We start from the raw sequence: 27,836 nt of genomic DNA, 5'->3' as shown, positions 1-27,836 counted from the left end.
CAGTAGCTGAACTATATTGAAACCACAGTAAAGTAACTCCTTATATACTATAATCACTTGGATATCTTCAAATCTTTACAATTTGTTATTATCAACTGTGTAGAGAATATAGCAGACTCTTATTAAAGAAACTGAAAGCTCACAGAGAATTTGAAAACAGTCTACAGGGATACTCCAGAAAGCCTATCCAAATGAAACAAGTAATTGGGAAAATACAAATTTGGGAGTAAGCTACTACATATAATTGTAACTTCCATAACCTGCATTTAAGAAAATACCAACTAAAAAATTAACAAATAATCAAAATATAAACATTAGTTAAGGAAAGGAAATGTTATTTACCTCCCATTTGTAAGCTCCCATCAATAAATTCCTTAGTCTGGAGGCAAAAGACATGTAGATTAATGTAAGCATAAAATAAATGCATATAATGAAACAAAATGAAACCTATTAAAAACAATTTCCTAATTTATATGTATAAAAATTATTTTGATTCACCAATTTCCAAAATGCTATAAATAGAACTATTACAAGTCCAAAAAAATTAAAGAAGCCAAAATTTAATTTGAGTCTAATACATTCACAATATGATTCCTCAAATTTCTGGAGATCATAAAAAATTTTCTACAAATAATTCATTTCTTTTAAAAACACAATCACATAATTTTCAGTCATAGCAAAGTAAAAGTAGTAAGCTTTACAAGCACAATTAAAGGGGCTGGGCACGGTGGCTCACGCCTGTAATCCCAGCACTTTGGGAGGCTGAGGCAGGCAGATCACCTGAGGTCGGGAATTTGAGACCAGCCTGATCAACATGGAGAAACCCCGTCTCTACTAAAAATACAAAATTAGCTGGGCATGGCGGCTCATGCCTGTAATCCCAGCCACTTGGGAGGCTGAGGCAGAAAAATCACTTGAACCCGGGAGGCAGAGGTTGTGGTGAGCCAAGATTGCGCCATTGCACTCCAGCCTGGGCAACAAGAGTAAAACTCTTGTCTCAAAAAAAATAAAATAAAATAAAGCACAACTAAGAAGTCAAATCATAAATAAATTTTAAATGATATTTTAAAAATACTGGTACCTACCATAGGGAAAAAACGTATTATATTTTCAACTGGATTATCTGCAATATCCAGGACTAAATATCTGAAAATAGAGTATTTTGTGATAAGCACACTTTAAGTAAAACACTTAAGGTACTTTAAAAAAATAACTCATTATTTCTTGGTAACCATGGCAAGAATGCAAAACAACTTTCAAAGTATCATATTCCCAAGAACTGTGTGGTAGATTTTACATTGCTTGAAGGCATTAAAACCTGAAACACCATGTTAACATCTCTGATATTTAAGTATTTAAAAAATCCATCAGGCTGGGCACAATGGCTCATGCCTATAATCCCAGCATTTTGGGAGGCCAAGGTGGGAGGATCACTTGAGCCCAGGGATTCGAGACCAGCCTGAGCAACAGAGGGAGACTCCATCTCTACAGAATATTTAAAAATTAGCTGGGTGTCGTGGTGTGCACCTATAGTCCCAGCTACTAAGGGGGCTGAGGTAGAACTGTGTGAGCCTGGAAGTCAAGGATATAGTAAGCTGTGATTGGGCCACTGCACTCCAGCCTGGGTAACAGAGCAAGATTCTTATCTCGAAAATAAATACATATTTTATTTGCATATAATGAACCATCTGGTTAAAATAGAAAAATCACAAGCAGGAAGATACATTCCTCTAGATTAGAGTGGACCTAGAAATAAAGACAAAAGTACCTGTAATCGTTATGTTATTCTTTTATTTCTACCAATTTCTCTAAGACCAGAAGATTGTTCTGTAAGTGGTCCTGTGACTCCTGCTCATGAACCTACAGAGGACATTTCAGAGGAAGTCCAAAGTCTAAGAGAACGAACAAATAAAAACGGAAGGTATGGTCTATGGAACCAGGAGTCAAACATTCACTGTTTGAACTCATCTTTAGTAAAAGGGGGAAAAAAAAAAAAAAAACTAGCTGAGAGAGCACCTGTACTGAATTTTACACTTTACAAAATACTTAAAAGGCATTTTAAATATGTTAGCTTATTTTATTTTGTAAAAAACTTCCATTTCTAAGCGTTTCTAAGACCACTGTTTATTAACACAACTATAGGCAATTAGCTAAGTTATTAAATTAGTTTTAAGAACAATTTTGCACTAAAAAATACAGTTTTTCAATGATCATTTAGGTGGTAACAACTTCAAAGAATTCAGGACTTTAATACAGAGAAGCTGAGGCTGAGCATGGTGGCTCATGCTTGTAATCCCAGCACTTGGGGAGGCCGAGGCAGGTGGATTGCCTGAGGTCAGGAGTTCAAGACCATCCTGGCCAACATGGTGAAACCCCATCTCTACTAAAAATATAAAAATTAGCCAGGCATGGTGGCGCACACCTGTAATCCCAGTTACTCAGGAGGCTGAGGCAGGAGAATCACTTAAACCCGGGAGGCAGAGGTTGCAGTGGGCCAAAATTGTGCCACTGCACTCCAGCCTGGGTGAAACAGCAAGACTCTATTTCAAAAACAAAAACAAAAACAAAAAACAAAAAAAAACAACAGAAGCTGAACCTCAGGATCTGAGGAAAATCCAATATTTAACCTACAAGGATTTCGACAATGACTGTATCCTGAAGTGACTGGGTATTCCAGTTACATAAAATAATGCTTCAGGGGAAAAATGTTAACTCAGAATGAAATTAAATATTTTAACGCATAACATTTTCAGTGTCAAGCACTGCTAGTAGAACTATCAATCTCTAAGAAGCTAGTATTGTAAAAGTTTAAGGAGAAATGGTTCTTCCATTAGGATAAAGAACCTGCACAAACAACATTATAATTTAAAACAAAAAGTCTGTACACATTAGAAATGAATAGTATGATTTTTTGGCTTTTTTGTTTTTTCTTAAGATTAGTTTCACCTTATATAGTTTGATATTTTAAAATACAACATTCTCATTTTCTTTAATAATTCTATGCATATATAAGTAAATACACATACACAACAGAGAACGATTTAAAAGGAAATATTCCAAATGTTAACAAAAGTGTTTTCTCTGAATTGTGGAACTATAGATGATTTAAATATTTTTCTTGGTGTCATTCTATACCTTCCAAAGTACTTATAAAGAATAAGTGTTTCATGGCCAGGTGTGGTGGCTCATGCCTGTAACCCCAGCACTTTGGGAGGCTGAGGTGGGTAGATCGCTTAAGCTCAGGAGTTCAAGAACAGCCTGGGCAACACAGCAAAACCCCATCTCTACAAAAAAATAAAAAAAATTAGCCCGGTCTGGTGGTGCACCTGTAGTCCCAGCTACTTGGAAGGCTGAGGCAGGAAGATTGCTTGAGCCTGGGAGGTCAAGGCTACAATGAACAGAAATCATGCCAATGCAATCCAGGCTGGGCAGCAGAGAAAGATCCTGTCTTTAAAAAAAAAAAAAGTATTTCTTTCATAATTATAAAAAAATTCAGGCTGGGCGCAGTGGCTCACGCCTGTAATCCCAGCACTGTGGGAGGCCAAGGCAGGCGGATCACGAGGTCAGGAGTTTGAGACCAGCCTGACCAACATGGTGAAACCCCGTCTCTACTAAAAATACAAAAATTAGCCAGGCACATGCCTGTAATCTCTAATACTCAGGAGGCTGAGGCAGAAGAATTGCCTGAACTTGGGAGGCAGAGGTTGCAGTGAGCCCTGCATTCTAGCCTGGATGACAGAGCGAGACTCTGTCTCAAAAAAAAAAAAAAAAAAAAAAAAAATTCAGTGTTTTGGGATATTCCTTTTTAATAACTAGTTTTAATAAACTAAATATGGTGTAAAAAAAAACACTACAAAAGTAAAGAGTCAGCCCTCCATATCCAAGAATTTCATACCTGTGGATTCAACCGACAACGATCAAAAACATTAACAAAAAATAAGGTAAAATACAACACTAAAAATAATAAAAATAAAATCCAATACTATTCACACAGCACTTACACTGTACTAAGTATTAGAAGTAATCTAGAGATGATTTAATGTATATGAGAGAATGTGCACAGGTTATATGCAAATATTACACCAGTTTATATAAGGGACTTGAGCATCTGAGGATTTTGTTATTCATGGGGGTTCCTGGAGCCAATCCCCCATGGATACCAAGGGTACCATGAAAAATATGTCCCTCGGCTGAGAGTAGTGGCTCACGCCTGTAAATCCCAGTGCTTTGGGAGGCCAAGGCGGGCAGATCACGAGGTCAGGAGTTCGAGACCAGCCTGGCCAACATGGTGAAACCCCGTCTGTACTAAAAATACAAAAATTAGGCCAGGTGCGGTGGCTCACACCTGTAATCCCAGTGCTTTGGGAGGCTGAGGCAGGTGGATCAAGAGGTCAGGAGTTCAAGATCAGCCTGGCCAAGATGCTGAAACCCCGTCTCTACTAAAAATACAAAAAAAATTATCTGGGAGTGGTGGTGGGCGCCTGTAATCTCAGCTACTTAGAAGGCTGACGCAGAGAATTGCTTAAACCTGGGAGGCGGAGGATGCAGTGAGCCGAGATCACGCCACTGCACTCCAGCCTGGGCAACAGAGCGAAACTCTGTCCAAAAAAAAAAATTAGCTGGGTGTGGTGGCACATGCCTGTAATCCCAGCTACTCAGGAGGCTGAGGCAGGAGAATCGCTTGAACCCAGGAGGCAGAGGTTGCAGTGAGCCAAGATCACACCACTGCACTCCAGCCTGGGTGACAGAGTGAGACTCCATCTCAAAAAAACAAAACAAAACAAAATAAAAACGAAAGAAAAATACGTCCCTCTACCATCACAGGCCCTGAATTTTCCTTCTTAGAAGCAATTACTATGAAGTTTCTAGCCTGTTGGTCCAGAAATTTTTTATGCATATATTAAGAATAAATATATGGAATGTAGTATATATATATATTTACTCAACACATTGCAAATATATACATTGTTCCACACCCTGCTTTATTCATGTAATGCATTATCTTGGAGATCATCCCAAATCCAAACACATACATATATTTCATTCTTTTTCATGGTTACATAGTATTCTATTATATGTTCACACAATGTATTTTAGAGTATGTATCTTGTATTTACAGATATTTATAGATTGGTTTCATTGTAAAAATAAAGCAGAGCATTAAATTTTTTTTTTTATTTTTGAGACAGAGTCTTGCTCTGTCGCCAGGCTGGAGTGCAGTGGGGCAATCTTGGCTCACTGAAACCTCTGCCTCCCAGGTTCAAGTGATTCTCCTGAGTAGCTGGGACTACAGGCATGTGCCACCACGCCCAGATAATTTTTGTATTTTTAGTAGAGACGGGGTCTCACTGTGTTGGCCAGGACAGTCTCAATCTTGACCTCGTGATCCACCCTCCTCAGCCTCCCAAAGTACTGGGATTATAGGTGTAAGCCACAGCGCTGTTTTTGTTTTGTTTTGTTTTGTTTTGTTTTTGAGACGGTGTCTTGCTCTGTCGCCCAGGCTGGAGTGCAGTGGTGTGATCTCGGCTCACTGTAACCTCTGCCTTCCGGGTTCAAGCAATTCTCCTGCCTCAGTCTCCTGAGCTGCTGGGATTACAGGCATGTGCCACCACGCTCAGGTAATTTTTGTTTTAGTAGAGATGGGGTTTTGCCATGTTGGCCAGGCTGGTCTCGAACTCCTGACCTCAGGTGATCTGCCCACCTCGGCCTCCCAAAATGCTGGGATTACAGGAGTGAGCCACCGTGCTGGCCTAAAATATTTTTAACATATATACTTTTACATAGATATTGAAGGAAGAAGCTGCCTCCCAGGATAGGAGCAAGGTGGCTTGGGTTAAGAGAAAAAGTAGAGTTACTTTCATTATATATGTTTACATATCCTTTCACTTTTGTACCATGTGTAATATACTCTATTTTAAAAATGAAGTTAAAATAAAGAACATTAAAAACCATTACATGCTCAACTGAACTTACAAGATAAATAAGAACATCAGATGAGATACCATTTTTACTCCATTAGACTTTGAGAAATTAAAAATGTTTCATAATTCCGTCTTGGAGAGATACTAAGGGAAGAGTCACTCTCACATACTTGATAGTGGGAATGTACACTGATACAACGCACTGGAAAACAATCTGCAACATCTATCAAAATTTAAAATGTTCATACTCTTATATCCAGCAATTCTGCAAATAAGCCCTATCAATATGCTCACATATAAATTGAGTAATAAGTACAATGATAGTCACTATATGCTATACATATTAGTATAAGGCCAGAAACAATCTAAATATCTAACAGACTAATTGAATAAATTTTAGTATAGCCATACAATGGATTACAATGCAACTTAAAAAGAATAAGCAGTTTGATATACATACCGATATAAACCAATCTCCAAAAAATATAAAGTAAAAAAGAAAGCCAATGTAAAAAAACAAAAATTTATCTATAAGACTATGCTCATAAATTTAACCTAACACTCAAAAACTACCCAATAAAGAGGTAACAGTAGCTGCTGTTTCCCTAAACCTATCCCCTAGATACTCAATTCCTTTATCCCTCAAGAGATAAAATAATGTACACTAAAACCTATTTTTCAGTATACATTATTTTTAAATTCTTTTTTATTTTTACTTTCCCAGAAACTTCTTGACAATATACACTCTTTTGAACCTTTAGAATTCTGCATTATGGGCATAATTTATTTAAGTATTTTAAGTAAAATTTATTTTAAAAAACTATGTACTATATGACCCATTTTTACAAACTAGATATGTACAGAAACAACTGATGGTACAAAACCTGAAATGAAACTTCATTAAGTGTTTTACAAATCATAGCAATAATTCTTACCTAAATAACTGCTGAAAGTTTGGTTTAATAAAGTTTGCTTCAATATTTTGTCGTATGCATATTATATGAGTTATTCCATGTTTCTGTAGTACAGGTAGCTGTATAAAAAAAAAGCAGGGGGAGGACAGGGAAGATAAATATTTTAAAATATCAAACATCATCTTACTATATAACACAGATGTTTGAAAATACACAGAACCCACATCTCTGCTTAAGTCCAGGGAATTAAAGCTAAATTTTATAATATACCTGAAGTGGGCAGCAAGATATTTCAATGATTCAAGATTAATACATTAATGTCCTCAAAAGGTTAACAGGGATATTTCATACCTATAATTTTAGAGCTTGATGGAACCTTTATGTAAGATATTTGGCATAGCACCTGGGACACACAGCAAGTGTTTAATAAATGGTAGTTAATATATATTGACTGCAATCTTTATTGTTTAGAGAGAACTACTAAGACATAAAACAGTTACATTACCAAATACTTGGACATCACTGACCTAGTTAACGGCAGTACTGGAACCCAAATCTCTAGACAACTCCTTGCCTCTCCCAGTATACTTTAAGAGTCAGAATTAATTTACATACTTCACAGAATCTAATTAACCTTTTACCATTTAAAAATTTTCCTGAAGTTAAAAATGGCAACTTCAATGACATCTTATTATATTCAATACAGGTTGAGTATCCCTTATCTAAGATGCTGGTCCCAAGATAGGACCAGAAGTGTTTCAGATTTCAGATTTTGAAATATTTGCATATACATACTGAGATGTCTTGGGGATGGTATCCAAGTTTAAACACAAAATTCATTTATGTTTCACACACACCATATATACTCTGAACGTAATTTCATACAGTCATTTGGTGCATGAAACAAAATTTTGACAGTAACCCATTACATGGGGTCAGGTGTGGAATTCACTTGTGCTGTCATGCTGACACTCAAAAAGTTTCACTTTGGAGCATTTCAGATTTTTCAGATTAGGGATACTCAACCTGTAGTGCTTTTGGCTCCATACTTAAAGCAATTTAACATGACAATTCTAGAAATTACCAGATAATAAGTTTTCATTTGCTAGTGATAAGTTTAAGTGAGTTTATAGATGTTATTTTATTACCTAGAGCATTAAGTTCCATGACAGAAAAGATTTTTATTTGTTCACTGATACATAGTATGTGTAAAATGTATAATACAATTCACCTAAGTATCAAGTATGTATAACTAGTTAAGTTGTTCAATAATCACCTGTTCAATAAATGAACTAACAAGTCACGATGGCATGAGAATCAGATAACCTTGAACTTCTTGACACATTGTTTTAAATCCTATATATTTAATTCCCATTTTCTGCATTTTAAATAGTACAAAACAGTAGCACTAATAATTCATAAGCAAAGTAAAAAAAAAATAATTTATATGTGTTATGAACTAAATGTTTGCATCACCTCAAATTCTTATGTTGAAATCCTTACACCCAAGATGTGATGGTGGAGTCTCTGGAAGATAATCAGTTTTAGATTGAGGTCATGAGGGTAGAAACCTCCATGACAGGATTGTACCCTTGTAAGAAGAGGCAAGAACTCATTCTCTTGGCCATGTGAGGATACAGCAAGAAGGGAGGGATCTGCAAGCCAGCAAGAGGGTCCTCACCAGAGCCGGACCATGACTGTGGACTTTCCAGCCTCCAGAACTCAAATAATCGTCTGTTGTTTAAGCCACCCTGTCTATGGTATTTTGTTTGAGCAGCCTGGGCTAAGACAATATAATTTGCAAGTTTTAAGTGTTAATTTCTGCAGCAAGTTTTATGTCAGCATAGATTAGAATTCAATTATCTTTGTATTTCTTGAGTATAACTTGAGTTAGGGAAAGTGAGATAAGCATTTGGTAAGATTAATAATTAACCAATGTTCTATATTGAGATTTGTGCCAATTTCCACAACAAATTCAACATTAAGTCCTTCGTTTACACTTGATGCCTATGGAGTTTTCCTATCTACTTTATGAATGTGAGAAAGTACAAGACGATGCACATAATTATGTATAAATATGCTTAAACAAGTTTTGAAGGCCCAATAGACTACTACTAAATAAAAATAAACTATCAAAATAGAGCCCTAACGTAACAGCGAATAGATTTTGTACTTTTCAGAGGCAGATCTGCAATTACTTTTGCACCAACCTAATATGAAGCAAATTATGACCTTACCTCACATTTAAAAACAGTAGAAAAACTTTACAAAAACAAACCGTTTACTAATTACAAAGGCCCTAAATTTGTCCCTTTTATTTAAACTGTATTTGAATTTAATAAAAAGATATACTTAAGTAAATGTGGCCAGCATAGCCAGACTCCATCTCTACAAAAACTTTGAGAATTAAGCCAGGCATGGTGGTGTGTGCCCGTAGTCCTGGCTACTTGGGAGACTAAGGCGGGAAGACAGCTTGAGCCCAGGAGTTTGAGGTTACAGTGAGCTATGAGAGCGCGCCACTGTACTCCAGCCTGGATAACAGAGCGAGACCCCACTCCTCTCCCACAAAATAATAACAGTAAATGAGTGTTTAAAAAGGAGTTTATCCATTTAGGTTTATCTCCATTATTTTTTGTTGTTGTTGTTTTTAGATAATGGTATGAAAAGAAATATGGGCTATATTATGGTTACCTAGGGTGGGAAATAAACTGCCATAGAGGCTTTTCCTGTCTAATAAGACCATGGTGACATTTCAAGAAAAGAAGTTTTGAAGAACTAGACCCTTTTTTGTGCGTGTTTTTGTTTCGTTTTGAGACAAAGTCTCACTCCGTCAACCAGGCTGGAGTACGGTGGTGCCATGTTGGCTCACTGCAACTTCTACCTCCCAGGTTCAAGCAATTCTCACGCCTCAGCCTCGCGAGTAGCTGGGATTACAGGTGTGTACCACCATAACCCGCTAATTTTTGTATTTTTAGTAGAGACGGGGTTTTGCCATGTTGGCCAGGCTGGTCTCGAACTCCTGGCCTCATGTAATCCGCCTGCCTCAGCCTCCCATTGAGGAGATAGACCTTTAAACAAATACTTTAATTTAATGTGATAAATACTGTATGTATATTTATAAAGTACAGTGGTAATTTCAAAAATGTTAATTATCCAAAACCATCTGGAAGACTAGTACTTGGTGAATAGCAAATTATATGGACAATAACCTTGTTTACATCTGTCTTTTACAAAATAAATTACGGCTATGTCTATAGTTACCTGCCCTATCCTTTCCCTAGTACTTATTTTTACTAACTCCCTATCTTTCCAACTAAGCAAAAATCATCAAGATGACCAGGTTTACTCTTAGCCATGTCTCAACTGTCAAAAAAATCTTCCAGTTTCAAAATCAATGACCTTTTAAAACCGGTTAAATTCCTAAGAACATCACATTAAATTATGGATATATCAAACACAATTTAAGTATACTGACTTCTGAATAGGCAAAGTATTGGGGAAAGACATCTGTGATATGTTCCACGTTGCAACTCAAAGAGAATTAGTAGCATTGAATCTTTTAGAAGTGGCAAGAACATTGCTATATTTATTAAAATGAGATCTACCTATTTTAACTGCAACTGAGTAAGTCCATTAAAGTTTGACTATGTAGAATATCTATACGGATTGAATATCCCTTATTTAAAATGCCAGGGACCAGAAATATTTCAGAGTTTGGATTTGTTTGTTTTGCCTATTTGCATTATACTTATAATTGAGCATCCCTAATCCAAAAATCCGAAATCCGAAATATTCCAGTGAGGATTTCCTTCGAGTGACATACTGGTGCTCAAAAAGTTTCAAATTTCAGAGCAGGGATACCAACCAGCTCTCTAAAGTCTGGCTGGCAAAACAGAACTAAGGTGAATGACTTTCAATTAACACACACAGTCTTACCCTTGATAAGGAAGGTTTAACTAAACATTGAAATTCCTTATTTTGGGCTTTAACTATATCTCATATTGTTCTGAAGCTATGATTAGCAATTACAGACGTCTAGTGTTTTAGAGAGTAAATAAGTTATTAAAGGTCAGTTATTTGGTAAATCTTTCAAACATACAAATTTCATGAGGAAAAAACAAAAACTCTGATTTGTGGTGAAACACTTGAGAACTACTGGTCTAGTAAAATAGGGAAAGAGGAAGGTACTCCAGAGTGACAATTACTGTTAACAGACAGTATTTGTGGATGCTGCCTAAAATAAAACTCTTTATTACTAAAAAACTTACCCAAGAAAAGTTGGTTAATAAAAGTCTCTCTTGATGAATCTAACAAAGTTCATACCTTGCTTTTCATAGCAGATGAATATGGGCCTAAGAACAATCCAGGTAAAATTTCCTAGAAATAAAAAAATTTGAGGTATTTACCATCAGCAATTTAAATCTATAAGACTATATAAATAAGACAAACCTTATTTGGCCAAATCAAAAGCAGCACAAGATACAACAAGATTGGAACTATTATCTATTTTTTTAATCTTTTTTTCTTTTCTTTAAAAAATAGAGACGAAGTCTCACTATGTTGCCCAGGCTGATAAGGAACTCCTGGGCTCAAGTGATCCTTCTGCCTCACGGCTGGAATTACAGACATGAACTCCTGTGCCTGACCTAAAACTATAATCTATAGTTAACAGAAGCAAATTATTACTGTAACATAAAAATTCCAAATTCAAATATTTGCCAGTTGACAAAATTTCAACAAGTATGTACCTTCCAGATGTTGAATTCAAATTTATTTTATGTAAATTCAATATAGAAAGCTTTCAGTCTGGATATATCATACCCTAGATACTAACAGTAACTTTATAGTTCAGTTCTATAAGTCATAATTATTTGTATATAAAACTGATTTCTTCCACCAGGCTTTTGTGGGCAGAAATTACATTTAGTCATCTTTGCATTCCTCCTAACACCAAGTAAAATGCCTCATAGGTACTCACCTATTTTTTCAAAGTGAACTTTCATTAAGAGAGAAAAGTAACAGATTTTTAGAAGTCATGGGATTCCCAGGAACAAGATACTGCTTAATCCTGGGGCAAACAGACTTGACGGTAAATGGTATGAAATGCAAAAGAAAATGAACTGCTATGAGGGTTAGCTATCGTTTAATTCATTCCAAACTGAAAGTATTCAATTTGATCTTCTAGAAGACTTAATTGTGGAAGTTGATTAAAAATCGGACACAAAATGAACAATGCTTATTTGTTGTACAGACAACTCTCCCTAACTTATCTAGACAAACAGAGAAAGCAAACTGCTTTCAAAAGGAATACAAAGAAAGTATCCAATTTTTCACGTGAGGAAAAAGAAAGTGACTCATTGGCCAGGCACGGTGGCTCATGCCTGTAATCCCAGCACTTTGGGAGGCCAAGGTGGGTGGATCACCTGAGGTCAGTGGATCACCTGAGGTCAGGAGTATGAGACCAGCCTGACCAACAAGGAGAAACCCTGTCTCTACTAAAAATACAAAATTAGCTGGGTGTGGTGGCGCATGCCTGTAATCCCAGCTACTCGGGAGGCTGAGGCAGGAGAATCACTTCAACCCGGGAGGTGGACGTTGCGGTGAGCCGAGATCGTGCCATTGCACTCCAGCCTGGGCAAGAAGAGCGAAACTCTGTTTCAAAAAAAAAAAAAAAAAAAACCAAGAGAAAGTGACTCATTAAGCACATACACCTATTACTACGTTCCTCTTTCTAATTTCCCATCTTTTTAAGATCCAAGATTAACCTTAAATATTTAAAATAATTATTTAAAATACATAATGATGAACCTACAGATCATGAAATCAGCAGGTCTCAAATCCTATAAACTAAGGTTCTTATTATGATAATAACATGGGTTGGTTTGAACAAAGAAAATGTTGCCATACCTGCATCTCTCGTCTCATAGGGTAGGTCCACTCCTGGGAAGGAAAACATAAGAATAAAAGTAGATAACATTTAAAAAGTCACCCAATTAAAGGCTAAAGATGTGACATACAAGTATGTAGATTTTTTAAAGTTACATTATACTTTAAGAACATTTTATTAAAATAGCAGACTTGGTTTCACAAACATCTGAAAATTGAAGTGACAAGAAACAAAGCTTAAAGCATTCTTTAAATAACTAGGCTTCCAGAATTGTTATGTTACTTCATATAATGGATGAAATTACTCATTAAACTTAAGAATAGAATAGATATTCCAGAAGATTCTCCCAAAACTGATCTTCTAAGTCAGAGATGCCAATAGATTTTTTTTGTTTCTCATGCCAACTCTAATCAACTGACAGTAGATACCTAAAACACTGTGTGGTCCAAGACAGGAAGAAGAGTGTCTGATCAACAAATAATATCTGAAATGGATAAAAGAAGAATGCTACGTCATACGTACTTGCCATCTCTGATCTAAAATGCCAAATGCTTATCAAAGAGCCTTTCCTTCATCTCACTTGGGCCTAACATTCTTGTCTAGTTCAATTATTTTAACACATATCACAAAACATAAGAGACTTCATTTTGCCTTTGGAATGCAGACCAATATAAAGAAGCTGTAAAACAACACAAAATGTCAATGGTAAAAGATAAAAAATATTTTAAAAGTTAGAAAAAGAGAAAAGTATAGTGAATTGAAATGAAGAATCGAAATAGACTAAAAGGCCAGGCTCTGTGGCTCATGTCTGTAATCCCAGCACTTTGGGATGCCGAGGCAGGCAGATTGCTTGAGCTCGGGAGTTTGAGACCAGCCTGGGAAACAGGGTGAAACCCCTTCTCTACTAAAAATACAAAAAAATTCGTTGGGCATGGTGGAGCCTGCCTGTAATCCCATCTACACAGGAGGCTGAGGTGGGAAGATCGCTTGAGCCTGGGAGGCAGAGGTTGCAATGAGCTGAGATCACCCCACCACTCCAGCTAGGGTGACAGACTGAGACCCCGTCTAAAAAAATACTATAGTACAGATAGTCCTCATTTGTCAGTGGGTTGACTGTATTCCAAAAGTTTCTAAGTTGGTTGCTTAAAACTCAGAATTATTACTAGTAATTAGGTTTCTGAAGTAGTCTGGAAAATATTTTTTTAACCTTTTATTTTGAAACAATTTTAGGATTATAGAAAAGTTGCAAAAATAGTACAAGGAATTCCATTTACCCTTCACCCAGATTCTCTAAGTCAGAAAAGTTTTTCGTTTTTTTTTTTTTTGAGACTGAGTCTTGCACTGTCATCCAGGTTGGAGTGCAGTGGTGCGATCTCGGCTCAATGCAAGCTCCGTCTCCCGGGTTCACACCATTCTCCTGCCTCAGCCTCCCGAGTAGCTGGGACTACAGGCACCCACCACCACGCCATAATTTTTTTGTGTGCTTTTAGTAGAGACGGGGTTTCACCGTGTTAGCCAAGATGGTCTTGATCTCCTGACCTCGTGATCTGCCCGCCTCGGCCTCCCAAAGTGCTGGGATTTCGGGAGTGAGCTACTGCCCCCGGCCCAGAAAAGTATTTTTAACACAGAAGGTAGAAATGGTATACATCTATAATGAAAAGAGAGAATAATAATCCTACAATGAGAGACAGGTTTTTTTTTTTTAACTAAGAGAAACAGAAAACATTTTTATTTTTAATCTTGAAAACTGTTCTCAGCAATATAGTAGTAGACTATAAACCCCGAGTAATGACAGTTTAAAAAAATCAAAAAGCCGGGCGCGGTGGCTCACACCTGTAATCCCAGCACTTTGGGAGGCTGAGGCGGGTGGATCACCTGAGGTTAGGAGTTTGAGACCAGCCTGGCCAACATGGTGAAACTCCATCTCTACTAAAAATACCAAAATTAGCCAGGCATGGTGGCGGGAGCCTGTAATCCCAGCTACTTGGGAGGCTGAGGCAGGAGAATCGCTTGAACCTGGAAGCGGAGGTTGCAGTGAGCTGAGATCGTGGCATTGCACTCCAGCCTGGGCAACATCAGTGAAACTCCATCTCAAAAAAAAAAAAAAACAAAAGATTCATAGCAATCAATCAGAAGGAGGCCAGTTATCCTGAGCCAGCATAAGGAAGTCCCCTGTGTTTTAACACTATAAAGAAACTAACTTTGAAATGACCAATCCACTTTTTGTTTCATTTCTGCTTTATTTAGCTAGATTTTGCCTATAAATTCAACTTCCTCTGCTCAGCACACTGAAATGCCTTTTCTAAATCTTTTGATGACACACTGCCTGATTCATGAACCACTAATAAAAGCGAGTTAGATTTTTAAGCTAAATTTGTTGTAATTTTGTCTTTTGACACAGGGTAGGCCTATGTTTGGCTTTACTAGATACTGCCAAAAGTTTTGTAAAACCACTGTACACTCCCACCAGCAATGTATGGGACTTCTAGTTGTTCTACATCTTCACTATGGCCTTATTTTAAGTGGAAATGTACTTGTAAACATAAGACAAAGTCTATGATCTGCTCAAAGTCGAACTCAGATCAAGACCAAAAAGCTAGAACTCCCAAAGGCAACATCCTCAGTGAAAGATAAACTAGGGAAAGAAAGAAAAACAAAAACTCAACTCATCCCACAGAAGTGAGTACTCTTGTCCTTCCTAGCTTTGGCTCTGGGTAGGTATTGGTAGTGGTGGAGTGGGGTCTTCCTAACCACAATCTGGCATCCACTCAAGTTTGGGGTTAGAATTCAGTTACTTTTGTGAGGCCAAGTGAGAATTTAATGTAAGTGGTCCTGGGTAGATTGCATCCCTGGATTCCTGGAAGAAGCAAATGCATATTCTCTAGAAAAACACACCTTAAACCTAGATCAGAAATAATTCACACAGATAAAGTCCCAACAAGCTCACAATCAAAAACTAATTTAAAAACAGGAAATGAGCCACCACAGGAAGCGGAAACAACTGAGTTACACTTACAAAACTGCAAATATTATAAGCAATAACGAAAAATATAAAAAAATTAAAGAAATTAGAGTATCAAAATGTGACCAGACTAAGAAATTGATTTTTAAAAACACAGAATATGTAGAAATAAGAAGTATAATTGAAATTAAAAATCAGTGAATAGGCCAGGTGCGGTGGCTTACACCTGTAAATTACCAAGTACTTTGGGAGACTGAGGTAGGCGGATCACTTGAGCTCAGAAGTTTGAGACCAGCTTGGGCAACATGGTGAAACCCTGTTTCTACTAAAAATATAAAAATTAGCCAGGCATGGAGGTGGCACGCCTGTAGTCCCAGCTACCCGGGAGGCTGAGGCAGGAGAGTTGCTTGAATCTGGGAGGCGGAAGCTGCAGTGAGCCGAGATTGCACCACTGCACTCCAGCCTGGGTGACAGAGTGAGACTCCATCTCTCATACACACACACACGAAACTCAAAAGTAAAATCAAAAGATATCATTACATACCATTAGAATGGTTAAAGTTAAAAAAATTGACAACACCAAATGCTGGTGATGATGTCGAGCAACTGGGACCCTCACACATTGCTGGTGGGAATGTAAAATGAAATGGTAAACATACACCTACCCTATTATAATATCTAGCCATTCCACTCCTAGGCTTTACCAAAAAAAAAAAAAATATATATATATATATATATATATAAACATATATCCACACAAAGACTTGTACATGAATATTTATAGCAGCTTTATTTATTGTAGTCTCAAAGAACTCAAATGTCTATGGTCTCGTCATACAAAGGAATAGTAGTACTCAGGGATAAAAGTCTATGAAGTACTCATAAACACAACAACATGGATGAATTTCATTGACATTATGCTCAGTGAAGAAAGCCACACACAAAAGAGTCCATTTGCATGATTCCATTTGTATCAAGTTCAAGAGCAAGGAAAACTAATCTATGTTGATAGAAACCTGGTTTCCTATTGTGGAATGGGAGAGGAAATGCCTGGAAATAGATGTAACCTTCTATGCTAATAGAATGTTCTTGTATCTTGATGGGGTGGATTAGTGTATGTTTATCAAAACTCAATGAACTGCACACTTACTATTTGTACATTACACTATATAAATTTTACCTTTATTAAAAAAGATCAACTAGACAAAAGACAGATTACACACAAAGGAAGGACAGTCAGATGGACACTGACTTCTCAATTGCATGAACAGAAGCCAGAGGACATGAATAATTCATTCATAGTGGCAGGACAAAAACAACTGTTAATTAAGAATATATGCTCGGAAAAATATCTTTAAAGAAAAAAAGTTAAGATGTTCTTTGAAGAAGGGATACTATCACTGTCTATTTTAGTCATAAAGAACCTAAGTAACTTGATTTTGGATCCAGATAGTCTGAACCCAGAGTTCATTCTCTGAATCAATATACTATACAGTCTTTCAATGTAAGAATGAACTTTACGGCAAACATATAGTTACAATTAAACAAATATTGGCTGCATAAAATAATGACTAATTTATGGATATTAACAGAACAGAAATAAAGCATGTAATTTCTAAGACAGCAATGAGGGAAATGTAATTGTTTACTAGATACTTTTTTTTTTTTTTGAGACGGAGTCTCGCTCTGTTGCCTAGGCTGGAGTGCAATGCAGTGGCACGATCTCGGCTCACTGCAACCTCCGCTTCCCAGGTTCAAGCAATTATCTGCCTCAGCCTCCTGAGTAGCTGGGATTACAAGCGCCCACCACCAAACCTGGCTAATTTTTGTATTTTTAGTAGAGATGGGGTTTCACCATCTTGGCCAGGTTGGTCTTGAACTCCTGACCTCATGATCCACCTGCCTCGGCCTCTCAAAGTGCTTGGGATTACAGGCATAAGCCACCGCGCCCAGCCTAGATTCTTTAACTTACCAATGTGTTATGGTAATCTTTTTATATATGAGTTTTTTAGCCAGGTATGGTAGCTCACACCTGCAATCCCAGCCCTTTGGAAGGCTGGGGCAGGAGGATGGCTTGACTCCGAGTTCAAGACCAGCCTGGGCAATATAGGGAGACCTCATCTCTACAAAAATTAAAAAATTAGCCAGGTGCGGTGGTGGTGCATGACTGAGGTCCTAGCTACTTGGGAGGCTGAGGCAGGAAGATCACTCGGGCTTGGGAGGTCGAGGCTGCAGTGAGTCTTCATGGTGCCATTGCACTCCAGCCTGGGCAACAGAGACAGACCCTATCTCAACGAAAAAAAAAAAGAAAGAAAGGAAAAAGAAAACAGTTTTTAAAGACTTTAGGCCAAATACTCTTTTTAGTCATGGTACCCCTAATGATAAGCACAGTGCCTGACACAGAATAAGCACAAAATAGATGCATTTCAGAGATCTACTGCACTAAATGTTATTGACTTTTTTCTTTTTAAAAGATTCTCAAGTAGTCTAACAGCCAGCCTTATCTTCCTGAAGCAACTTGTCAGAGCTGTGAGAAAGAAGAAAATCAATTAAAGAAATGTGTACTTTTGAATTTATCTAAAGTGAAATCACTAAATTTTGTGTAATTAAAGAAAAAAAAACAGGGCAACACATATCAAGGAATGGTGTACATATATTCTGGGAAATACCTGTGTAAGGCAAGGAAGACTTTCCCTCTACCATCAGGATTCGATAACAGTCTATGAAATAAACTAAATGGAGAAAATGTATACAAATTTATTATGTGTATGGGAGTATCACAGGAAAGAAAAGTGTATACCAAAAAAAAAAAAAAACCAGTGATATTTTTAAAAAGTGTATACCAAAAACAAACAAACAAAATCCATGATATTTAAAACCAGTCTATGAAATAAACTAAACGGAGAAAAGGTATACAAATTTATTATGTGCATGGGGGTATCACAGGAAAGAAAAGTGTATACAAAAAAAAAAGTGATATTTAGGAGTTTATATACCCTTTATATAGCATGGGGGTAGAGGTATACAGGCAATTTAGAAGAACAATTCTGGAGAAAGATAAATGGGCCCTTAGAATAATAATAGATGATACTTTGTGTCAGTTTGTCTGGGTGTGGTGCTGACTTTTACTCTCCTCTCCAGTGATAAGAGACAATCTTCCCTGGTTGATCAAACTCCCTAGGAGCAAATTGAGCTGCTTTTGGAGGATCTGTCCTTAGGTAGGTAACAGGAGTTCAGAGAAAGTCTTTCTTTGCATTTGCTACTTTGCAAGTGTTTCCAACTTAAAGTAATCAATATATCAAGGTGTCATATTTTGGAGTGGCATTTCCTCAACACCTTCATTTGGCAATATGCCAAAAGACACTCAAAGCCACTGAAGTATCAATTTTATCAAAAAAATTCTTTAGGGAGAAACAGTATTTTCACTGGTTACTAATTTAAACAATTTTTATATTAAAACAAACAGGCACATATGGGATAGAATGCAAAATTTACCTGAACCTTTTAGCAAAACAAGAGGCTTCAAAGAACTTTTGAGCTTTCCATAAGGTTATATGTAATACAACATGAAAGACTCTCTTGAGAGATATATATATATATGGAAGATATTATAAGAGGGAAAAGCAAGTTGTATAGTAGGAGGGAAAGAAAAATTATTCCTAGTCACAGGACAGATAAGAAACCTTCTTCAGAGAACATTAGTAATTACTGCGATAGGTATGGATCCTTTGAAACCTAGAAAGCTTTCTCTCACAGAAAAGTTCATTTGGAACTATTCCTGGTGTTATCATCAGATGCTGATCTCAGAATCCACCTTCTTTGCTGCCCTAACCCAGATTACCACCTACAGAACAAACCTTAAACCTGCCTGTTGGCCGGGCACAGTGGCTCACGCCTGTAATCCCAGCACTTTGGGAGGCCAAGGCGGGTGGATCACAGGGTCAGGAGATCGAGACCATCCTGGCTAACATGGTGACACCCCGTCTCTACTAAAAATACAAAAAATTAGCCGGGCATGGTGGCAGGCGCCTGTAGTCCCAGCTACTCGGGAGGCTGAGGCAGGAGAATGGCGTGAACCGGGAGGCGGAGCTTGCAGTGAGCCGAGATCCTGCCACTGCACTCCAACCTGTTAAAAAAAAAAAACAAAAAAACAAAAAAAAACCCCTGCCTGTCTATGGATCCTACTAACCAAGATTTTAAGTCTGAATGCTCATAGTCTTCTTCTACCACACATCCGTCTGAACACGCGTCTAATAACCAAGTCTTGCCGCTATCACACTTAATTCTTAATCTCAGCCTGCTCACACTACTCCTGAAATCTATCATTTTAGAAACCGTGGTATTAATGGAGGCATCTCCATATCACCAGCAATGATCTATTTTAAGCTACTATTGTAATTAATTAGTAGAAATCAATTTCCCAAACCTTATGAGTAGCCAAGCAGTTCAACCACATTAACCAAACCAAGGCAAGCCAGATAAACCAAAATAACCCTCTATTGTGAAACACCATGATTCTGAGACAAATTAATTCACAAGTGAAAATCTTTCAATCAACATGAGGTAGAAGGTACCACATGTTAAAACATCCTTCAGAATTATCTCCTTCCTTCCCATAAAAATGATCTATAAAACTGCATTTGGATAGAGAAAAGTTACAAAAATGTTCAAAGACCCTCAAATAAACACATCAATGAAGGATATAGACTGTAACCATTAGATAAAATAATTCTTATATGCATTGAAATATGAAATATGAACTTTTACAAATACAGTAGTCCCCCCTTATCCACAGGGGATATGTTCATACGTTTGAGGATAGTGCTGAATCCTATATACACAATACTAAAATAAAACACAAATTGTACATAGGCTGGAGGTGGGGGGCAACAGTTTGGGGAAGGAAAAAAACATCAGAATACTAGACTTGCACTGGGACATTCCACAAAACAGAAAAGTTAGTATTGCACTTTCTCTCCTAGAAAAAAACAGGTAAATCCCTCCAAAGTCCTTTTCCTTTCATTCCCACACCAAGCTTGAGCTTTGCTTAAATCAAAGGAGAAAAGAAAATGTTTCACTCAAATAAAAAGAGAAGGTGGGCAGGGACTGGAGGGGCAGAAGAGTACTCAAGTAAGATATTTTCTAAACCAGCAATTTTTAAACCTGACTGCACATTAGAATAATCTAGCTTCATTCAGATAAATTAAGCTACAATAGGTGCTGGTAGGGTCCAGGCATCAGTATTTTTTAAAAAATTCCTTACTCTACAGTAAGGGTTAAAAAGCACCATTCTAAATAAAGGAGCTAGAAAAGGAATCCTCAGCCATGTATGTTAAATAATTCCTATCTGTGATCCTGTACTACGGGATTCACAAGAAAAATGGAAAGGGAAACATGGAAAGTTGCTAAACTGCAATGGAAATAAATATTTCATTTTCTATCAGAAGAGAAGATAAAACATTAACTTTTAAATTATAAAACCAATAGCCCCAGCTACAACCAATTTGCTTAAAAATTGGTACTATCAGCTACTCCTTCTTCCTAATATCTAAGCTCTCTTATGAAAGGTTCAGTCTAAATGGAAAATAGACAATGACCAAAAATTGTTAAGTGTTACAAAGGTAAGTATTAAAGTACCAAGTGCCATAGTAGCTGGGGAATTGAACCAGTCTAGAGGATGAGGAAAGGAGTTAGAGAAACTGGCAAACAGGAAAAGCTTCTCTGAAGAAATGTTGCCTAAAGTGGGATCTAACCCAAGGGTAAGCAGTTAATTAGGTGAGGGTAAGGAAGGTGCTGGCAGCCAAGGCAGGGGAAAATAGCAAACATAAAGGCTCTGAAGGCGGGGGGTGGAAATTAAAGCATTCCAGGAACTGAGAGAAGATAAATATGGCTAGGGCTTACAGAGAAAGGAGCAAGAAGAGTAGCTCATAATGAGGTTAGAGAGCAGATGTCAGACCATACGGGACCCTGGAAATAATGTCAAGGGTTTAAATTTCATCTTCAAAACAATGGAAATTCATGAAAAAGTTTTAAACAAAAAAAGTAACAATCTTTTCACAAACTGACTGATCTAAATTTTTGTTAGCACTGTCCTATACAAAGAATACCAATATTTCAAGAAACGTGAAAGTAATATTCTTGTAGAGGTGACAGAATCATCAACCTATCATAGCTTGATCACATTAACATTAAAAGCATTCCCTGAACTCTCTGCTTGAATTCCGTTTTTATTAAATTTGGTCTGTAATTTGGATTTCCAGGTAGTGCTCCCTGTGTCAAAGAAACAATGCTGGCTGATCACTCTAACTACTTAAGACCATTTGACACTTTACATTATCTCACTGGAGATTAGAAAATTAACAGTGCTTATTAGTCAGTTTATTATGAATAACTATATGCTCCTATTTAATAGTTTATTTATGTGGCCCCTATGTATAGTTTTATCAGCCCAGAAAGTACCCTCTACCTGTGGAAATGTTCCTATGGTTTTGGTGGGAGGGCTACCAACAATAAACTTCACTCCTCTAGCCAAGGAATTAGGGATATGACCTAGATGGGGCCCCTCATTGTATCTGCCCTTTCCTGGCTACAGTGACTGATCCAAAGTGTGGGAACATGAACTAAATTGGGCAATTCCTCTAGATTTCAAACACAGAAGCTGGAAGTGTTCAGTTTTATTCCTCAATAACCAAGCTCATAAAGGTGTGACCCCAGATGACCAAGCTTCACATCCTGGAGAAGCCAGAGAGAAAGCAGAGACTCTGAGAGAAAGTAGAGATAAGAACTCATGAGAGACAAAGGCAGTTCTGATGCTTTATAATACCTGGGTTTGGTCAAATCCTTGAAACTAGCTGCACCACTACCCTTCTGGATTTAATTACTTTTTTTTTTTTTGAGATGGAGTCTCGCTCTGTCTCCCAGGCTGGAGTGCAGTGGCTAGATCTCGGCTCACTGCAAGCTCCGCCTCCCGGGTTCATGCCATTCTCCTACCTCAGCCTCCCAAGTAGCTGGGACTACAGGCGCCTGCCACCATACCTGGCTAATTTTTTTTTAAGTAGAGACGGGGTTTTACCGTGTTAGCCAGGATGGTCTTGATCTCCTGACCTCGTGATCCGTCCGCCTCGGCCTCCCAAAGTGCTGGGATTACAGGCGTGAGCCACCGCGCCCGGCCGGATTTAATTACTTCTTCTTTTTCTTAAATTCGTTTTTGTTGCTTGCAACCAAAAGATACCAAACATGCAATATTAAGAAATACGGAACGAATTGGCTTTCAGCAGACAATACTTGCATCATTATCCACTAGCTTTAACCATTACCTCTGTCCCTGTGATATAATATGAAATACATGGTCTTTCTCTCCAGTTCCTGTCACAGTCCTCCTAAAACTCTTGGAATTTTCTAATAGGAGTGTCTTTGGTTATTTATGAGCCACTATTTTTGATCAAACCTGATTATGCTAATGAAGTGATTTAGGGTGGGGCCAGTCACCAGAAAGACCATGTGACAAGAGGGTTGAACTCTCAGCCTCACACACACACACCTCTATGGGAGGGGATGGAGATGAAGTTCTATAAAAACCGTTGAATAAGATTTGTTGAGCTTCTGGATGAAAACACTGGAGGTGCTAGTGAGGCAGGTGAATAGGGTCTGGAGGCAGGGAATCTAAGGCTGTTTCACCCCGACTTCCCAGAACTAACTTGAAGGGAAAACCCTAACTTTCCACGCCTAAGTAACAAAAGGACCAGAGGCTACTCCCGTTGCAAACCACCTACCTTTTCTGCACAGTAGACGGGAAATTAGCTGTCCTCAACAAATCAGACTGATTGCGGGTGGAATCTTCGTTTGCAACTTTGTAACTTCACTCTAGCCACTGAATGGTCGCTGTCCACAACCAAGCGGACTGATGGGGGGGTGGGTCTGGCAACCAATCAGACCAATTGCAAGCCACCTCTTCATTTACATGAGGTGAGCATGGAATGGCCAATGGGAAACTTCTAGGGGGTATTTGGACCTAAGAAGATTCGGTAAAGCAGCGGGGGTCGGGGGGGAGTGCTGCTAGGGCAGCTCCCACACTGTGGAGTGTACTTTTGTTTTCAATAAATCCCTGCTTTTGTTCTTTTGTTGCTTCATTCTTTCTTTGCTTGGAGTTTTGTCCAATTCTTTGTTCAAAACGCCAAGAACCTGGACAGCTTGCAATCATGACTCTACTGGTGACACTGGGATGGTGGTGTGCCCCTTCCCCCATACCTTGCCCTATTCATCTCTTCCTACTGGCTGTTCACTGATCTTTTGTAGTATCCTTTATAATAAACCCGTAAATGTACTTCCCTGAGTCCTGTAAGTCACTCTAGCAAGTTAACTGAACCAAGGAGGGAGTAACGGGAACCCTGATTTACAGTCAGTCAGGAGTGTATAGGTGACAACCTACTACTTGTGATTACCATCTGAGGTTGGGGGCAGCCTTGAGGGACTGAGCCATTAACCTGTGGGATCTGACTAACTTCAGGTACATATGTGTCAGAATTGAATTATGGGACATTCAGTTCATGCCTGCTGGAAAACTGCTTGGTATGGAAAAACCCCCACACATCTGGTAGCATAAAAAAAAGTGTGTTTTCAAGTCCCACACAGAAAGACAGGTATATATTCCCAGCAAGAATTTATCAGTTTTGCAGGAATAAGGCATATATAATGATATACACAGTAACAGATTAAATGCAAAGTCCGGGAAATTTTTAAACTAGAATTTTTAAGATTAGGGCAGGGAAGAATTGAAGTGTATTAAAAAGAACAATGAATTAGGAGGCCGAGGTCCTTCTGTGTCTTGTGCTACTGTGTTGTTAATTTGGCACATCACTTATTTTCAGTAAGGTACAATTTCTTCACCTGGAATGTGGGACTCCTCTACATTATTTGTAAGGTTGCTTGCAGTTAAGTGCTGAAATTACTGAATCATTTTGAGGATATGAAAGCATACTCCTTCGCGGTGGCTCAAGCCTGTAATCCCAGCACTTTGGGAGGCCGAGGCAGGCGGATCACTTGAGGTCTGGCGTTCCAGACCAGCAGGGCCAACATGGTGAAACCCCGTCTCTACTAAAAGTACAAAAATTAGACGGGCGTGGTGGCGGGCGCCTGTAATCCCAGCTACTCAGGCGGCTGAGGCAGGAGAATCTTTTGAACGTGGGAGGTGGAGGTTGCAGTGAGCGGAGATCGCGCCACTGCATTCCAGCCTGGGCAACAAGAGTGAAACTCCGTCTCAAATAAATAAATAAATAAATAAAAGCATACTCTTCATTCACATTATTGTATGTTAAGTATAAATTCATTTTTATAACTAGCCTAAATATGACCTCCTGTTTTCTAAGAGTATATTGGCCGGGCGCGGTAGCTCACGCCTGTAATCCCTGCACTTTGGGAGGCCAAGCCAGGCGGATCACAAGGTCAGGAGTTTGAGACCATCCTGGCCAACATGGTGAAACCCCGTCTCTACTAAAAACACAAAAAAATTAGCCCGGTGTGGTAGCGGGTGCCTGCAGTCCCAGCTACTCGGGAGGCTGAGGCGGGAGAATGGCGTGAACACGGGAGGCAGAGCTTGCAGTGAGCCCAGATCGCACCACTGCAAGATCATTCCAGCCTGGACGACAGAGTGAGACTCTGTCTCAAAAAAAAAAAAAAAAAGCTGGGCGTGGTGGTGCGCGCCTGTAATCCCCAGCTACTCAGGAGGCTTAGGCAGGAGAACTGTTTGAACCGGGACCCGAGGCAGAGGCTGCGGTGGGCTGAGACAGCGCCACTGCACTCCAGCCTGGGGCAACAAGAGTGAAACTCTGTGTCAAAAAAAAAAACACAAAAAAACCATGAGTATATTCTTGGGCCAGGTGCAGTGGCTCACACCTGTAATCCCAAACACTTTCGGAGGACAAGGCGGGAGGATCTTGAGGCCAAGAGTTCGAGACCAGCCTGGAGAAAAACCCCATCGCTACAAAAAAAAAAGAAAAATTAGCCCGGCATGGTCCCAGCTACTCCAGAGGCTGAGGTGAAAGGTTGGCTTGAGCATGGGAGTTCGAGACTGCAGTGAACCGAGATCACACCACTGCACTACATTTTGCAACAGTGATAGTCACAAACAAAGTCTCTACTCTTAAAACAAATGTAATTGTCAAGCATCAATACCACAAGAGAGCCCTCCAAACAAAAATGTGAACCTAGGCCGGGCGCGGTGGCTCATACCTGCAATTTCAGCACTTTGGGAGGCCGAGTCGGGCGGATCACAAGGTCAGGAGATCGAGACCACCCTGGCCAAAATGGTGAAACCCGTCTCCCCTAAAAACACAAAAATTAGCTGGGCGTGGTGGTGCGCGCCTGTAGTTCAGCTACTCAGGAGGCTGAGGCAGGAGAATCGCTTGAACCCGGAAGGCGGAGGTTGCAGTGAGCCAAGATCGCGCCACATTGCACTCCAGCCTGGCGACAGAGCAAGACTCCGTCTCAAAAAAAAAAAAAAAAAGTGAACCTCCAATGAAGATATTCAATAGAATAAATATTCGGAATAAATTGAATGGTCTCCTAAAAATAGGGCTTTATTTTTCCCAACTACTTTAAAGGTATTTTTAACTAGCGATGTTAGATTTTCTTTCTTAATCCTACTAAAGTATAGCTGAGTATCTTCGTCTTGTTAATTTAGCCTCCAGAAAATTCTAATTTAGTAGTCTGCAATGCCGTAAAATGTTAAACTAGCAACAGATGAAAAAAAAATCCGAGTAGAAACAGCAGGCAGGGATCTAAGTTGGAGTAAAAATAGCCACAAATTAGAAACCAGGAGAAAAGGTATATAGTATTTTACTTTCAATATTAATTTTCCTCCAAAGGTCAAGATTTCTGATTAAGAGTTCTCAGATTAAGATGAGCTAGCTTTGACACACTTTATTGTGCGGGTCATAGCTTTGTCTAAAAACAAACAAAAAACTTTGGGAAAGTTTTTTCGAAGGCGCGCTTCCAAACTTCAGGCGCCGAGTCTATTTCACATGTGGGGCCATGTGTCCCACAAGTGAATCGTTTACACCACAGATATTCCTCAAAAGGAGACTAAACCAACTTCGCTGTCTTGTTACTTTGACAATAAAAGACGAACCTTACTCCAGGTCAGTCCTGGATGCCAAGCCTAGGGACTAAGGGATTGCTTTTCCTCTTCTCAAATGTAAGTACACCAGACGCTGCCCCTCCGCGGGGTCTGGAGAGAACGAGGAACTCAGTGGGGATTGGAGCCGACCGCTCGGCTTCAGAGGTCCCGGGACGCCCTTAGGAGGCAGGACGCCCGTACAGGTGGCGGCTAAGACGGTTGGGGACTGGGGTCGCCCCTCGGCCGGAGCCACAGGGAGAGGCCTGTGCGTGGCAGCCACGGGAGCGACTCACCTCGGCGTCTTCCTTGCACTGTGGAAGGGAAGGGAACTCCAGCTTCACGTCCTCCATGGTGCTGGCCCGCGGGCTGGTGGGTGGGGTGGGAGAGTGTTACACAGCCGGCCGACCCTCGGGCTGGCTGCGGCGGCGGAAGGAAGGAGGGCCGGCGGAGCGGAGGGCTGACAGGAGGGCGGCGGGATTACAACTAACACACGCAGACTAGAGGGTCCCAGTGACTCCAGCAGCGGCGGCGGCGAAGACAGGGAAGAGGAGGGTCGGGCGTCTTACACCCGGCCGCCATGCCGCTGCCGTCTCCCTCCCCCCGGAGTCTCCGTACCCCTCAGGCCGCCCAGGATCCAGCACAGGAACCAGCCCGACAACCGTCTCCCCGCCTCCTTCCCGCCCCCTCCACCCGCGTCGCCTCAGCCAATCCCAGCCCACGCTCGCCTTCTGCCCGCCCTCCGCCGCCGCCAGGTGTCAGCGCGCCACCGCCCTGCTCCGCCCCTTCGCTAGAGCGCAGACGCTGGGGGGTGGGGGGGGCGGAGCCTCGGATGCTGCTAGGCCACAGCTCACCCGGCGTGGAGGAGGCGGGGCTGCGGTGGGACAGGACGAGTGAAGGTCCTGGGAAAGGCAGTGGGGCGGTCCGAGCCAGCTCCGCCCTTTCCAGACAGGACGTAGAGCCCTTCTTTAACATAAGAACAAACAGGCAAAACAGGCTACCCACCAGTGGCATCCGAAAGGAAAGCTATAGTTTCTCCCCT

General features: G+C 39.6%; 1 protein-coding gene across 2 annotated transcripts in view; it reads right to left on the bottom strand.

Moving 5' to 3' along the window:
• STYX (serine/threonine/tyrosine interacting protein) overlaps positions 1 to 27,493 on the bottom strand; it is a 44,779-nt gene extending 17,286 nt beyond the window's left edge. Inside the window, exons 1-7 of one of the 2 annotated variants that reach the window (XM_001159524.7) lie at positions 27,413 to 27,493; positions 27,091 to 27,163; positions 12,743 to 12,775; positions 11,159 to 11,212; positions 6,857 to 6,954; positions 1,086 to 1,146; positions 343 to 379 (exon numbers count right to left, since the gene is read on the bottom strand). In XM_001159524.7, the coding sequence (XP_001159524.1) occupies positions 343 to 379; positions 1,086 to 1,146; positions 6,857 to 6,954; positions 11,159 to 11,212; positions 12,743 to 12,775; positions 27,091 to 27,147 (340 nt within the window). In that variant the 5' untranslated portion in view covers positions 27,148 to 27,163; positions 27,413 to 27,493. Of the gene's footprint in view, positions 1 to 342; positions 380 to 1,085; positions 1,147 to 6,856; positions 6,955 to 11,158; positions 11,213 to 12,742; positions 12,776 to 23,456; positions 23,488 to 27,090; positions 27,164 to 27,412 lie in introns of those variants that run through there. The other variant, XM_016926091.4, reaches the window with a different exon arrangement.
• Positions 27,494 to 27,836: the final 343 nt, after the last annotated feature.

This window comes from Pan troglodytes, chromosome 15, assembly GCF_028858775.2.
Source record: "Pan troglodytes isolate AG18354 chromosome 15, NHGRI_mPanTro3-v2.0_pri, whole genome shotgun sequence".
Lineage (NCBI taxonomy): Eukaryota > Metazoa > Chordata > Mammalia > Primates > Hominidae > Pan > Pan troglodytes.
This window is presented reverse-complemented; position numbering and strand designations above follow the sequence as displayed.